The sequence below is a fragment of the Equus przewalskii genome, chromosome 10 (genome assembly GCF_037783145.1).
Source record: "Equus przewalskii isolate Varuska chromosome 10, EquPr2, whole genome shotgun sequence".
Taxonomy (NCBI): domain Eukaryota; kingdom Metazoa; phylum Chordata; class Mammalia; order Perissodactyla; family Equidae; genus Equus; species Equus przewalskii.
In genome coordinates, this window is record NC_091840.1 from 46,380,427 (window position 1) to 46,393,734 (window position 13,308).

Below are 13,308 nucleotides of genomic sequence, written 5' to 3' on the forward strand. Positions count from 1 at the left end.
TGGACATCTAGTTTGTTTCCTTATCTTGGATATTGTGAATAATATTGCAATGGATATAGGAGTACAGGTGTCATTTCAAGATCCTGATTTTAATTTCTTTGGATGTGTACCCAGAAACAAGATTGCTGAATCATAGTATAGTTCTATTTTTAATTTTTTGAGGAACCTCCATATTGTTTTCTATAATGACCTTACCAATTTTTATCCCCATCAGCAGTATAAAAGGGTTTCCTTTTTTCCACATCCTTGTCAAGACTTGTCATCTTTATTTTTGATAATAGCCATCCTAACAGGCATGAAGTGTTAGCTTATTGTGGTTTTTATTTGCATTTTTTTGATGATTAATGATGTCGAGCATCTTTTCATATACCTATTGGCCATTTGTATGTTTTCTTTGGAGAAATGCCTATTCAGGTCCTTTCGCCATTTTTTAATTGGGTTACTTTTTGTCGTTGTTGGGTTGTTGGAATTCCTTTCATATTTTGGATATTAACCCTTTGTCAGATATGTGGTTTAAAAATATTTTCTCCCATTCCATTGGCTGCCTTTTCATTTTGTTGATGGTTTCTTTTGCTGTGCTGAAGGTTTTTAGCTGGATGTAATCCTACTTGCTTATTTTTTCTTGTGCTTTTGATGTCATAGCCAAGAAATCATTGCCAAGACCACTGTCAAGGAACTTTTCCCCTACGTTTTCTTGAATTGTTTTGGTTTCAGGTCTTATATCTAAGTCTTTATTCATTTTGAGTTGATTTTTGCATATGGGTCCAATTTCTTTTCTTTATATGCGGATATCCAGTTCGTTGTAACATCAAAAACTTAAGAGACTATCTTTTCCCCATTTTGTATTCTTGGTGTCTTTGTCGAAGAGTAGTTGATCATTTATGTGTGGTTTCATTTCTATGCTCTCTATTCTGTTCTGTTGGTCTGTGTGCCTGGTTTTATGACAGTATCATATTGTTTTGATTACTGTAGCATTGTAATATAATTTGAAATAAGAAAATGTGATGCCTCCACTTTGTTCTTTCTCAAGATTGCTTTAGCTATTCAGGGTCTTTTGTGGTTCCATATGAACTTTAGAATTGTTTTTTTCTATTTCTGTGAAAAATCTATTGGAATTTTTAAAAATTGTCTTTGTTTTTCTGAGCAGTTTTATGTTTACAGAAATATTAAGGAAAGGCACAGAGATTTTCCACATATCCTTGGACCCTGCACATGCATAGCATCCCCCATGATCAATATCCCAACCAGAGTGGTGAATTTGTTACAATTGATGCACCTACATTGACACATCATTATCACCCAAAGTCCATAGTTTACGTTACAGTTCACTCTTGGTGTTGTACATTCTATGGATCTGGGCAAATGTATAATGACATTTATGCATCATTATGGTATCACATGGAGTATTTTCACTGCTCTAAAAGTCTTCTGTGTTCTGCCTATTCATCCTTACCCTCCTCCCAACTCCTCGAAACCACTGATATTTTTACTGTTTCCATAGTTTTGCCTTTTCCAGAATGTCATATAGTTGGAATCATGCAGTATATAGCCTTTTCAGATTCCTTTCTTGCAGTTAATAATATGCATTTAAGGTTCCTCTATGTCTTTTCATGATTGATAGCTCATTTGTTTTTAGTGCTGAATAATATGCCATTGTCCGGATGTGCCACAATTTATCCATTCACCGGGTGAAGGACATTTTGGCTGCTTTCACTTTTGGCAATTATGAACATAGCTGCTATAAATATCCATTTGCAGGTTTTTGTGTGGACACAAGGTTTCAGCTCCTTAGAGTAAGTACCAAAGAACATGATTGCTGGATCACATGTTAAGAATATGTTAGTTTTGTACAAATCCACCAAACTGTCTTCCGAAGTGGCTGGGCCATTTTACATGCCCACCAGCAGTGAATGAAAGTTCCTGTTTCTCCACATCCTTGCTAGCATTTGGTATTGTCAGTGCTCTAGGTATTGGCCACTCTAGTATGTACGTAGTGACATCTCATTATTGTTTTAATTTGCATTTCCCCGATATCATATTATTTGGAGCATCTTTTCATATGCTTTTTTTGCCACCTGTATGTCTTCTTTGGTGAGGTATCTGTTACAATCTTTGGCTCATTTTATAATCAGTTTGTTTGTTTTCTTATTGTTCAGTTTTAAGTGTTATTTGTATATTTTGGATAACGGTCTTTTCTCAGATATGTCTTTTGCAAATATTTTCTTCCAGTCCGGTTTGTCTTCTCATTCTTTTGACATTGTCTTTTGCAGAGCAGAATTTATTAATTTTAGTGAAGTCCAGCTTATCAATTATTTCTTTCATGGATCATGGCTTTGGTGTTGTATCTAAAAAATTATTGCCATATGCAAGATCATCTAGGTTCTCACCTATGTTATCTTTTAGGTCTTTTATAGTTTTGAGTTTTGTATTTAGGTCTCTGATACATTTTTAATTCGTTTTTATGAAGGATGTAAGGTCTGTGTCTAGATTCATTTTTTTGCATGTGAATGTCCAGTTGTTCTAGCACCATTTGTTGAAAAACTATCTTTGTTCCAGTGTATTATCTTTGCTTCTTTGTTAAAGATCAGTTGACTATATTTATGTGGGTCTATTCTTGGACTGTGTGTTCTATTCCTTTATTTGTCTATTCTTTTCCAATACCACAGTCTTGATTACCGAAGCTTTATAGCAAGTCTTGACGTTCCATAGTATCAGTGCTCCAACTTTTTCTTCTACTTCAACATTATGTTGACTCTTTTGAGTCTTTTGCCTCCCCATACAAACTTTGGAAACTGTTGATATCTACAAAATAAGTTGACAGGATTTTCATTGCAGTTGAATTGAACTTATAGATTAAATTGGGAAGAACTGACATCTTGACAATATTGGGCCTTTCTATCCAGTAACATGGCTGAGATACTGTGATTTATGATAAATATACATTTGGTCCTCCCGTTTCTGACATAGGGCTCCTAAAACCTCTGGAATTTCCTCAGTGGCAAGAGTGATAAAGGTGTCCTGATATTCATAACAGATCCCTTTCAACCACATCTGAGTTTATGTTAATGAAGTGACCTTTGGAAAGTAAGGTTGGGGCTGATTGCCAGGGGAACCAATCATGTGATTGGAGGGTTGGAACTTTCAGTCTCATCACCTTCCCCAACCTCTGGAAAGGGGCGAGGGGCTGGAGGTCAAATCAATAGCCAATGGCCAATGATTTAATCAATCATGCCTATGTAATGAAGCTTGCATAAAAACCCAGATGGATGGAGTTCAGAGAGCTTCTGGGTTGGTGATACATGAAGATTTGGGGAGGGTGGTGCATTCAGAGAAGGCAGAGAAGCTCCATGCTCACTCCCACCTACTTTGCCATAAGCATCTCTTCCATCTGGCTGTTCTTGAGTTTTATCTTTTATAATAAACTGGTAATCTAGTAAGTAAACTGTTTCTCTGAGTTCTGTGAACCGCCCTAGTAAATTAATCAAAACCAAAGATGTGATTGTTAGAACCCCCAAACTATAATTGGTCAGTCAGAAGCACAGGTGACTGGACTTGTGATTGGTGTCTGAAGCTTAGGAGGGCAGTCTTGTAGGACTGAGCCCTTAACCTGTGGTATCTGATTCTATCTCTAGGTAGAGAGCATCAGATTGAGTTGAATTGGAGGACACTCAACTGGTGTTGGAGAATTGTTTGGTGGTGTGGAAAAAACACACACATTGGAATTGATATCAGAATCATAGAACCTAAGTAGTGATTGGGGCTCACAATTACCTCCTTTCTGTCTACTGCCTCCACTACCACTTCTGTTCATGAGTGTGTATTGATGGACAGTTTTGTTTTGAGGGAGTGAAGAAAAGATTTGAGGTGAAGAGCCCCAGAAATAAAGCACAGGGTGAGTTTCCCAAGGTCAAAGTCTGACTTCTCTCACAAAAAAGTAATACAGGAAAAAAGCAAGAGAGGTAGTATTGCTTTGAGGCCCACCCAAAGGACAAAAATCTTCCTAGACCAAAAGAGAGGAATCTCTTGTCATTTCTACCTGAACATCAGATGCTGTGTCCAGAGGGACTGTCGGTCAGAATTGTAGCAGTGGGAACTGTGCCTGCAGAGCACCAGGAAAGGGGCAGCCTCACCTAGGGTATCTGCAGTTGGAGGAGTGCAAGGTGTCTTCTATAAATGGCTTACAGGCAGCAGGCTCCTTAAAGAAGTTCAGTGTTCAGAAGAATATGAGTGGGTTTGCACTAGAGAATATGAGAAACTCCGCGAGGCTATGTCTGCGGTATATTTGGGTAAGGCTGGGACTGTGGTCCTGTCTCAGGCAAGTTGAAGACTTTGCTCCTGCAAACTTCTAGTCTTAGTGTTAGTGTGATCTTATTTATTCCCAAGGCTGGTGAGGTCTGGGGGACATTGGGTTACACATCCATGTCTTTTCTTTACCACAAACCAGTAAACCCCTTCTGAGCTGGATCTGTGTGCTAATCACTCCTGTATCGCCCATAGGATAATGCCTTGCACATGGTGAAGGACATTCCCAGTCTCCACTTCAGCCCCCTTTCCAAAATTACCCTCATGTCAACCTCTGGAAGACTTTCCCTAGGAGAAGTCTTCCCAGTGCCCTGTGCATGTCTTTGTTCCTCAGGCTGTAGATGAAAGGGTTCATCATGGGGGTCACCACAGCATACATCACTGTGGCTACTGAGTCTTTCATGGAGTAGGTGTGGAGGGGCTGCAGATATACCATACAGAGAGTCCCATAGAAGAGGGAGACCACAGCCAAATGGGAGGCACAGGTGGAGAAGGCTTTATACTTGCTAGAGGCTGAGGGTATTTGGAGGATGGCTTTGACAATCCAGACATAGGACATGATCATGAACCCTAAGGGGGTGAGGAAGATGAAGGATCCTGTGGCAATTAGCACTGTGTGATTGACTTGGGTGTTGGAACATGCGAGCCTCAGCAGGACATACATCTCACAGAAGATGTAGTGGATCTTCCGGGACCCACAGAAGGTCACTCTGGTCATAAGGAGGGTGTGGATGAGGCCATAGAGGACAGAGAACACCCAACACAAGGCGAGGAGCAAAATACAGAGCCTAGAGCTCATGGCCGTGGTATAGTGGAGGGGGCGGCAGATGGCCACATAGCGGTCATACGCCATCGTGGCTAGGATGAGGTTGTCCAGGGCCACCAGGGAGACCAAAAAGTAGAGCTGTGTCAGACACCTTGCATAGGAGATGGCTTTGTTCTGAGACTGAATGTTCACCAGCATCTTGGGGATTGTGTTGGTGACAAAGAAGAGGTCGGTAAAGGAAAGGTTGGCCAAGAAGAAGTACATGGGAGTGTGCAGGCGGGAATCAAAGCCAATGGCCAGGATGATGAGCACATTTCCCACCACTGTGACCAGGTACATGGACAGGAACATCCAAAACAGAACATGTTGCTCTTCAGGACTCTCTGAGAGCCCCAGGAGCAGGAACTCGGAGACTCCACTCTGATTGCTTCCATCCATTTTCCCAACTTTCTGCAATATTAGCAGCAACAAACATTTACTAAAGGCCCTCAACTGAATAAGGACATTCAAATAAGCAAAATCAACTGTTTTCTTAGCATCAAAAATATCTTAGGCTACATCTTACAATTTTTTTATGCATAAGAAAAAACGTAATAGACATAAAAACAGAACATGAAAAATCTCTATGTAATTTAGTCATTCCAGCAAGTTTTAATGTGGCATACTCAATATTATAGAAATAATATCCATGTCTTATTTTAAATCATAGCATCTTACAGTTCCCTTGAAGTCCTTAAAGATTAATATGTTATATTATATTATTGTATAGATTTAAATGACACTTAAAACAAGCGTATGCAGCATAAGAAATTGATGTTATACAATTGAACAAAGGGGAAAAGTAAAAATATGGAAAGGAAATGGAAAAATTATCATTATTTGCTGATAGGACGATCTGTCTGGGAAAACTAAAACAATCAACTGAAATGCCATTACAAATAAAAAGGGATTTCAAAACACTTGAAATCAAGTCTGAGCTCTGACACTTTCTAGCTGTGAAACCTCCCCCAAGTTACTTGCATTCTTTAAGACTCTATTTCTTCGTGTGAAAAATGGCTTGAGGTGAGAATAAAATTAAGTAATAAAGTGCTTAATACAAAGAGCCGGCCTGCAGTGAGTACTCAAGAAATATTATTGATTATTATTACATGTAAGCAATAATCAGGAACAATAAGATTAAAGTATAATATGAAACAATCCCATTCCCATTATCAATAAACAAATCTATGCATTAAAATGTTAACCAGAATCAGGCAGGTCTTCAAATTCTCCAGAGAAGCATAAAGTAACAACTTAATAAATGGATAGACATACCAAGATCCCAAATGTGTGTATTCTACTGAATTAATCTAAAATTTAACCTATTAGAAGTAAAAATTCTAACAGAGTTTTTAAGGACGAAATCTCATCCAAATTTAATCTAAAAATAAGTGTGAAAATAGGCTAGGAAAAAGTTGAAAAAGAGAGAACACGGGGACACTTCCTCTGGCAAAATATAAAGAACTCTAAAACAGTATGTTACTGGTGCTGGAATGAGCACTTCAGATTCAGACCAAAGAACATATAGGATTTAGTTGATATTATGGTAGCACTTTTATCAGCAGACAAATTTTGTATTATTCAAGAGATGGCATTGAGACAACTGTCTAATTATTTTGGGGGTAATGTGAGATCAATATTTGTTTCTTACCAAACACATTTCAAGCATACCAAACATTAAAATAATTTAATGTTTTTTTTCTTTTGAAAACCTAATATCTAAGAAATAAAAATTTTAAAAATTAAAAAAAAAAATAAAAAGGAGGGCATATAAATAAGTTACTTTGAATTCTACTGCTTGGACACAGATAATAATTGTTCACATTTTGATGTTTTTATTATTTGAGATGTGAAGGAAGAAAAAAGCCAGTCTATGAAGTCTTGATCAAAGAGCATTGCAGAAAGAGAGTTGCATGTGCAAAGGACCTGAGCTGGGCCTTTGCTGTATTTAAGGAATTAAATATGGCTCAGTAAGGCTAGACTGAAGAGAAGAGTAGTGAGATGGGATTGCGCAGGTAACCAGGGTCCAGGTGATGTGCCTTTTGAAGTTTTTTTTAAAGGCTCTTTTTTTAAGATTTTAAAATTTTATTCTAAGTGCAGTAAAGAGCCTTAAAAAGTTTAAGCAGAAGAGGATGTATGTATTTAGCAACTATCCTTCTATTTGTGTTTTATCAATAGTATTTTAATAATTGGCCATGGCTTTTCATTTTTAATCAAATGATTTTGCAGTGCCTTTTACTTTAATAGCTTTGGGAATATTGAACCATACTTGCATTCCCAGTATAAAATATTAAATTGATTTGCAATAGTTTTATTTAGACTTTTGTAGTCATATTTATAAATGAGGTTTGTCTATAGTTTCTTTTTTATGTAGCATCCCTATCACTTTTTTGATATGATTTGTTTGTATTAACGTCCATCTTAAATTTGTATTCACTTATAGTCAATTTCTACTATTGATATTTGTTGAAATTTCTTCAATAACTTAAGATGTAAATTTTTAACGAAATCCCATGGAATTAATTTTCCTAAAACAGATTTCAATGCATTACAATCTGTTGATTATAAACAAAAAATTCCAGGGTGAGTAATTCAAGCAATACAGAAAAATTTACTTTGAAAGAAAGTAAATGTCATCCCAAATTCTGCCGTGCAGCCACAGTTACCATTTTCACGAACATACTTTCAGCATTTTTCTTTGTCATGTGTATTCACTCAACAATGTGATGGGGATCTTTCTCCAAGGCAATATTGTCATTTATTACTTATTTTTTCTTCTTAGATAACCTTATATTTATGCTTGCATGATTTTTTAACCGTAAAATTAAAATTTACCAAGTTCTATTCAGGAACCACATGGAATTTCACTTTGTGGAGATATGTAACATTTTGGTGTTTTTATTATTTGAGATGTGAAGGATGTTTCTCCTTCATTGATTTATCTGACTTACAATTTTTTTCAATCTAAAAATTATGTCTCCCCTCATTTATGAGGGTCTTCTTAAATTCTGTATTTTTTTCTGTTACATTTGTTGGAATTTATACTATAACTATATTGGATATAAATCAGCATTTCATTTTGGTGAGACCCCATCTCTCCTAAAAAAAACCTGTAGTAAATTCCAACCTGCCTCTTTGAAAATGAATAGACAGGTTAAAATAGTGTTTTAAACACTCAATAGTCTAAAAGAGGGATATCATTCCAAGTATTCAGGTGAATAATTCTTTTGTGCAAATGACTTTCTTTATGAAAAAAGAAAAAACTTAAAAAATTAATTCGTGATGTCAATGAGAGGAGAATATTGCATCTGTCAAAAGAGAGTGCTCCTCTATCAAGAAATTTTGCTTTTGGGTGAAAAATAAGATCATGAAATTAAAAATATAATGAAGCAAGTGATTGATTTTTGGCATGGCAGTGTGAGGAGCTCCATTGACCAAGTCTCCAGTGACGCTGGTGAAAATATAAAATATAAGGATTTAAAACCTGTGGAAATGGTCCTAAAGGCAAACAGCAAATGAAGAAACATCAAGAAAATCCTTGAAAATTCAGTAAGAAATATTGAAATATTAAAGTAAAAAGATGGGAAAACAAATATCATGCAAACAGCAACCACTGAAAAACTAGAGTGGCTACGCATTAATTTTTAAATACAAAAGTACATTTTAGGGATTAAAAATAGGCTTTAATTAAAACATGTTACTAGTGATAAAAGGGGACATTTTATTATGATAAAAGGGTAAATTAATCACTGAGATATAACAATTATAAACACATATACACCAAAATATATAATGCAAAACCAACATATGAAAGGAGAAATAGATAATTCAAAAAGAATGGGTAGAGAATTCAATATCACACTTTCGAGAGTGGATAGAACAACTAGGCAGAAGATCAACCAGGAAATAGAAGACTGGAACAACACTATAAAGCAACTATACCTAACAACATCTATAGAGCATTCTGCCCAACAACAACAGAACAAGATTCTTTTCAAGTGCCACTGGAACGTTCTCCATGATAGACCATATGCCAGGCCATAAGACAAACCTTAATAAAATTTATAGATAAAAATAATACAAGTATGTTCTTCAAGTGAAATGGGATAAAGATAGGAATAAATAGCTGGAAAAAATTGGAAGCACTCACATATTCATGGAAATTAGAGAACACACTCCAAAATAGCCAATGAGTGAAAGAAAAAACAAAAAACAAAATTAGCAAATAGTTTGATATGAATGCAAATGAAGATATAGCACACCAAAACTTATGGGATGCAGCTAAAGCAGTGCTTAGAAGAAATGGTTTTGTTGTAAATGTCTATATTATGAAAGAAGGAAAATCTCAAATAAATAACCTAGCCCTACCCCTAAGATATTGGAAAAAGAAGAGCAAACCAAACCTAAAGTAAGCTACAAGGAAGGAAATAATAAAGATTAGAGCAGAAATCAAAGAAATAAAGAACAGAAAATCAATAGAGAGTATCAATGGACCCAAAAATTGGTTCTATGAAAAGATCAACAAAACAAACAAATCATTTGCTAGATTGACTAAGGAAAAAAAGAAGACTCACGTGACTAGAATCAGAAATGAAAGAGACATTACTACCAACTTTACAGAAATAGAAAGGATTATAAAGAAACATGATGAAACATTATATGCCAACAAATTAGATAACTTAGATGAAATGAACAAATTTCTAGAAAGACATTAACTACTGAAACTGACCCAAGAAGAACTAGAGAAAGTGAATAGATCTATAACAAATGAAGAGAATGAATTAGTAGGAAACAAAGAAATGACACACAAAGAAAAACCCAGCTCTAAATGGCATCATCACTGAGTTCTACAAAACATTTAAAGAATGGGCCAACTTTTGAAACTCTTCCAAAACAAAGAGAAGAGAAGGGAGCACTTCCCTACTCGTTTTGTGAGACCGGTATCACCCTGATAGCAAAACCAGACAAAGACATCACCAGAAAATTACAGACTAATGTATCTTATGAATGCGGACTCAAAAATCCTCAACAAAATACTGGCAAATATACAGCTAAATCTAGCAACATATAAAAAGAATCATGTACTCTGACCAAGTGGGATTAATCCAAGTAATGTAAGGTTAGTTCAACACCCAAATATCAATTAATGTGATACATCATATGAATATAATAAAAAACAAAAATCACATGATCACTTCAATAGACATGGAAGAAGCATTTGACAAAATCTAACACTTTCACGATAAAAACACCTAACAAATCAGGAATAAAAGGAACTTCCTCATTCTGGAAAACGGTATCTATGAAAAACTCACAGCTAATATCATACTTAATGGTGAAAGACTAGATACCTTCCCCCTGAGATCAGGAATAATACAAGGAGGTCCACTCTCACCACTTCTACCAACATCGTACTGGAGGTTCTAGCCAGCGTAATTAATTAATCAAGAAAAACAAATAAAAGACATCAAGACTCGAAAGGAAGTTGTAAAACTATCTCTATTCACAGATAACATGATCTTGTACATAGAAAATCCTAAAGAGTCCACTAAAAAACTCTACTAGAACTAATAAATGAAGTCAGCAAGGTTGCAAGACACAAGATAAATATGAAAAAAACAATTGTATTTCTTTACACTTGCAATAAACAATTTGAAAATGAAGTTAAGAAAACAATTCCTTTCACAACAGCATAGAATTAATAAAATTCTTAGGAACAGATTTAACAAAAGAAATGCAAAATTTTACTCTGAACCAAACATTGTTGAAAGTAATTAAAGATCTAAACAAATGGAAAACAATCCCATCCTCATGGATTGGAAAACTTAATATAGTTAAGATGGAAAACAATCCCATCCTCATGGATTGGAAAACTTAATATAGTTAAGATGGCAACAGTCCCCAGAGAGATCTACAGAGTCAATGCAATCCCCAACAGAATCCCAGCTGACTTCTTTGTAGAAATTGATACAAATTGATCCTAAAATTCATATGGAATTGCAAGAGACCCATAATAGCCAAAACAAACCTGAAAAATAACAAATTCTGGGAACTCACATTTCCCAATTTCAAAACCTACTACAAAGCAACAGTAATGAAGACAATGTAGTACTGGCACAAGGATGAACATATAGATAAATGGAATAGAATTCAGAGTCCAGCAATAAACCTGTGTGACTATGGTTGACTGATTTTTGACAAAGGTGCCAAGATCATTCAGTGGGGAAAAGAAATTTTCAACAAATAGTGCTGGATGGGACACCAGGATAGCAACGTACCAAAGGTGGACCCTTACCGCACACCATATTTAAAAATTAATTTGGAATGGATCAAAGTCCTAAATGTAAGAGCTAAAACTATAAAACTCTTAGAAGAAAACATAGGGAAATCTTCATGATCTTGGATTTGGCAAAGTGTTCTCAGATATGACACCAAAAGCGTGAGCAACAAAGAAAAAATACACATTCACATGAATGACATTGATAGCAGAAAGCACAGTGAAAATTATGCTGTGTTTTACTTCATAAAAGGAAAACAACACATTGAAACATAATAGAACAACAAAATACAAAAAACCAAAAAATACCAAAAAGGAAAAATACTTACCATATATGTGATAGACAAAGGTTGAATATGCTTCATAGAGAAAGAGGTATTGTAAGCTGATAGTAAAATTACCAAGCCCTCCATTGGAAAGCAACAGACATGAAAATACAATTCACAAAAGAAGAAATTCAAAGTCAGTAATCACATAAACAAACATACAGCTTCACTACTGGACAAAAGATGAGATGAACAGGCAGTTTTATCTGTTGAAAGGAAATAAATGGGTACAACTTTCTAGAAGGAAACTTGACAGTCCATGTCATAAGCTCTTAAAGGACATCCCTTTGAGTAACCCCAGTTTTAAGAATTTATCTTAAAATACATTAGACAGAAACATAGATATGTATGTATAAGACGTTTGTCAGGACCCTGTTAAAAATAGTAAAAAAAAAAAAAAAGAAGAAACAACTCAAACTCCCACCATTAGAAATATAGCTAAAGAAAGCACACAATCCATACAATTAAAGGCACAAAATGAAGCCATTATAGATATGTATTCTACATGTAGGTATGTTCATAATTGTTAAATTAAAAATGTAATTTATTCTTACCTTGTAAAATGGAAAAATTAATGATAATGCTTATTTAAAACAAGGAAACGCAGGTAAAGTGCTTTGTACTGGCTGAACTCTCTCTCTGCTGTAGAATGTATGCTTTCTAAATTACAGATCTTGTCACTTCTCTTTCTATAGTAGCTGAACTCCCCATTTCCTCTAGAAAAGCCCATGCCGTGGCCAGGTTGTGAAAAGTCCATGAGGCCTTGTCCTCAGTGGATCTCCTGCTCTCTCTACTCCAACAATGCCTTGCAGCTTGCACTTTTTTAGCATACACAGTGAGTTGCCTTGGTCCTTCATACTGGCTGTTCCTTTTCACAGAATTTTCAGTGAATGCATTCCCTCCTATGCTATTCCATTGTTAGCCAGGCAAGACCCGTTATAGCTCCTGCTCAAGCATCACCTACTGGCGACATCTCCTCCTGCCACACAGGTTCCACTTCAAGGTCTGTATCATTTCTTGGCCTTTACATTCTTTTAGAATGCCGCATCTCAAATTTTGCTTAATTGTGTTTTCTCCTGGGAGACTGTGAGAGCAGGAACAGTATCATTTTCATTCATGTATCCTCAGGACCTCTAACAGAGCCAGGCCCAACATAGGGATCAAGAAGTGAGGGTTGAACCGAACTATATAGAATATTAGGCATTCTATGCGTTCCATTTATTTGAGCTGAGTGAATAAAGAAGAGTCATAAGCCCAAGAGCCTCAGTGAATAGGCGACAGTACAGATAAAAATATAGTTGTTTGGATAATGAGCTAGTGTGCCATGGAAGTGTGGAGTTTGTTCTGCGGATTCAACCTGAACATGTTAAATTTGAAGTAGCAGTAGAAGAAGCAAGTGTGATGTGGGAACTGTGAGTAACCTAGGAGATTAAAGTAATTTGGAGCTCCAGATTGGGGAAGGGGAATGTGGGGAGGCCCAGCATTGAGCAAGTGAAGGGATTTGTTTTCTCAATGAACAGAGTTGAATTCCCAGATATTCAGAGTTGGTGGTATAGTAGAAGGAGATTTTAAGGCAGAAGTTTAGGTCCAAACCCCAG

At 35.9% G+C, this 13,308-nt stretch overlaps 1 protein-coding gene across 2 annotated transcripts in view; it reads right to left on the reverse strand.

Annotated features, from left to right (window-relative positions):
- Nucleotides 1–4,357: 4,357 nt before the first annotated feature.
- LOC103544708 (olfactory receptor 1D2) overlaps nucleotides 4,358–13,308 on the reverse strand; it is a 58,645-nt gene continuing 49,694 nt past the window's right edge. Inside the window, exon 5 of one of the 2 annotated variants that reach the window (XM_070562995.1) lies at nucleotides 4,358–5,518. In XM_070562995.1, coding sequence (XP_070419096.1) covers nucleotides 4,565–5,518 — 954 coding nt within the window. In that variant the 3' untranslated portion in view covers nucleotides 4,358–4,564. The remainder of the gene's footprint in view (nucleotides 5,519–13,308) is intronic. The other variant, XM_070562994.1, reaches the window with a different exon arrangement.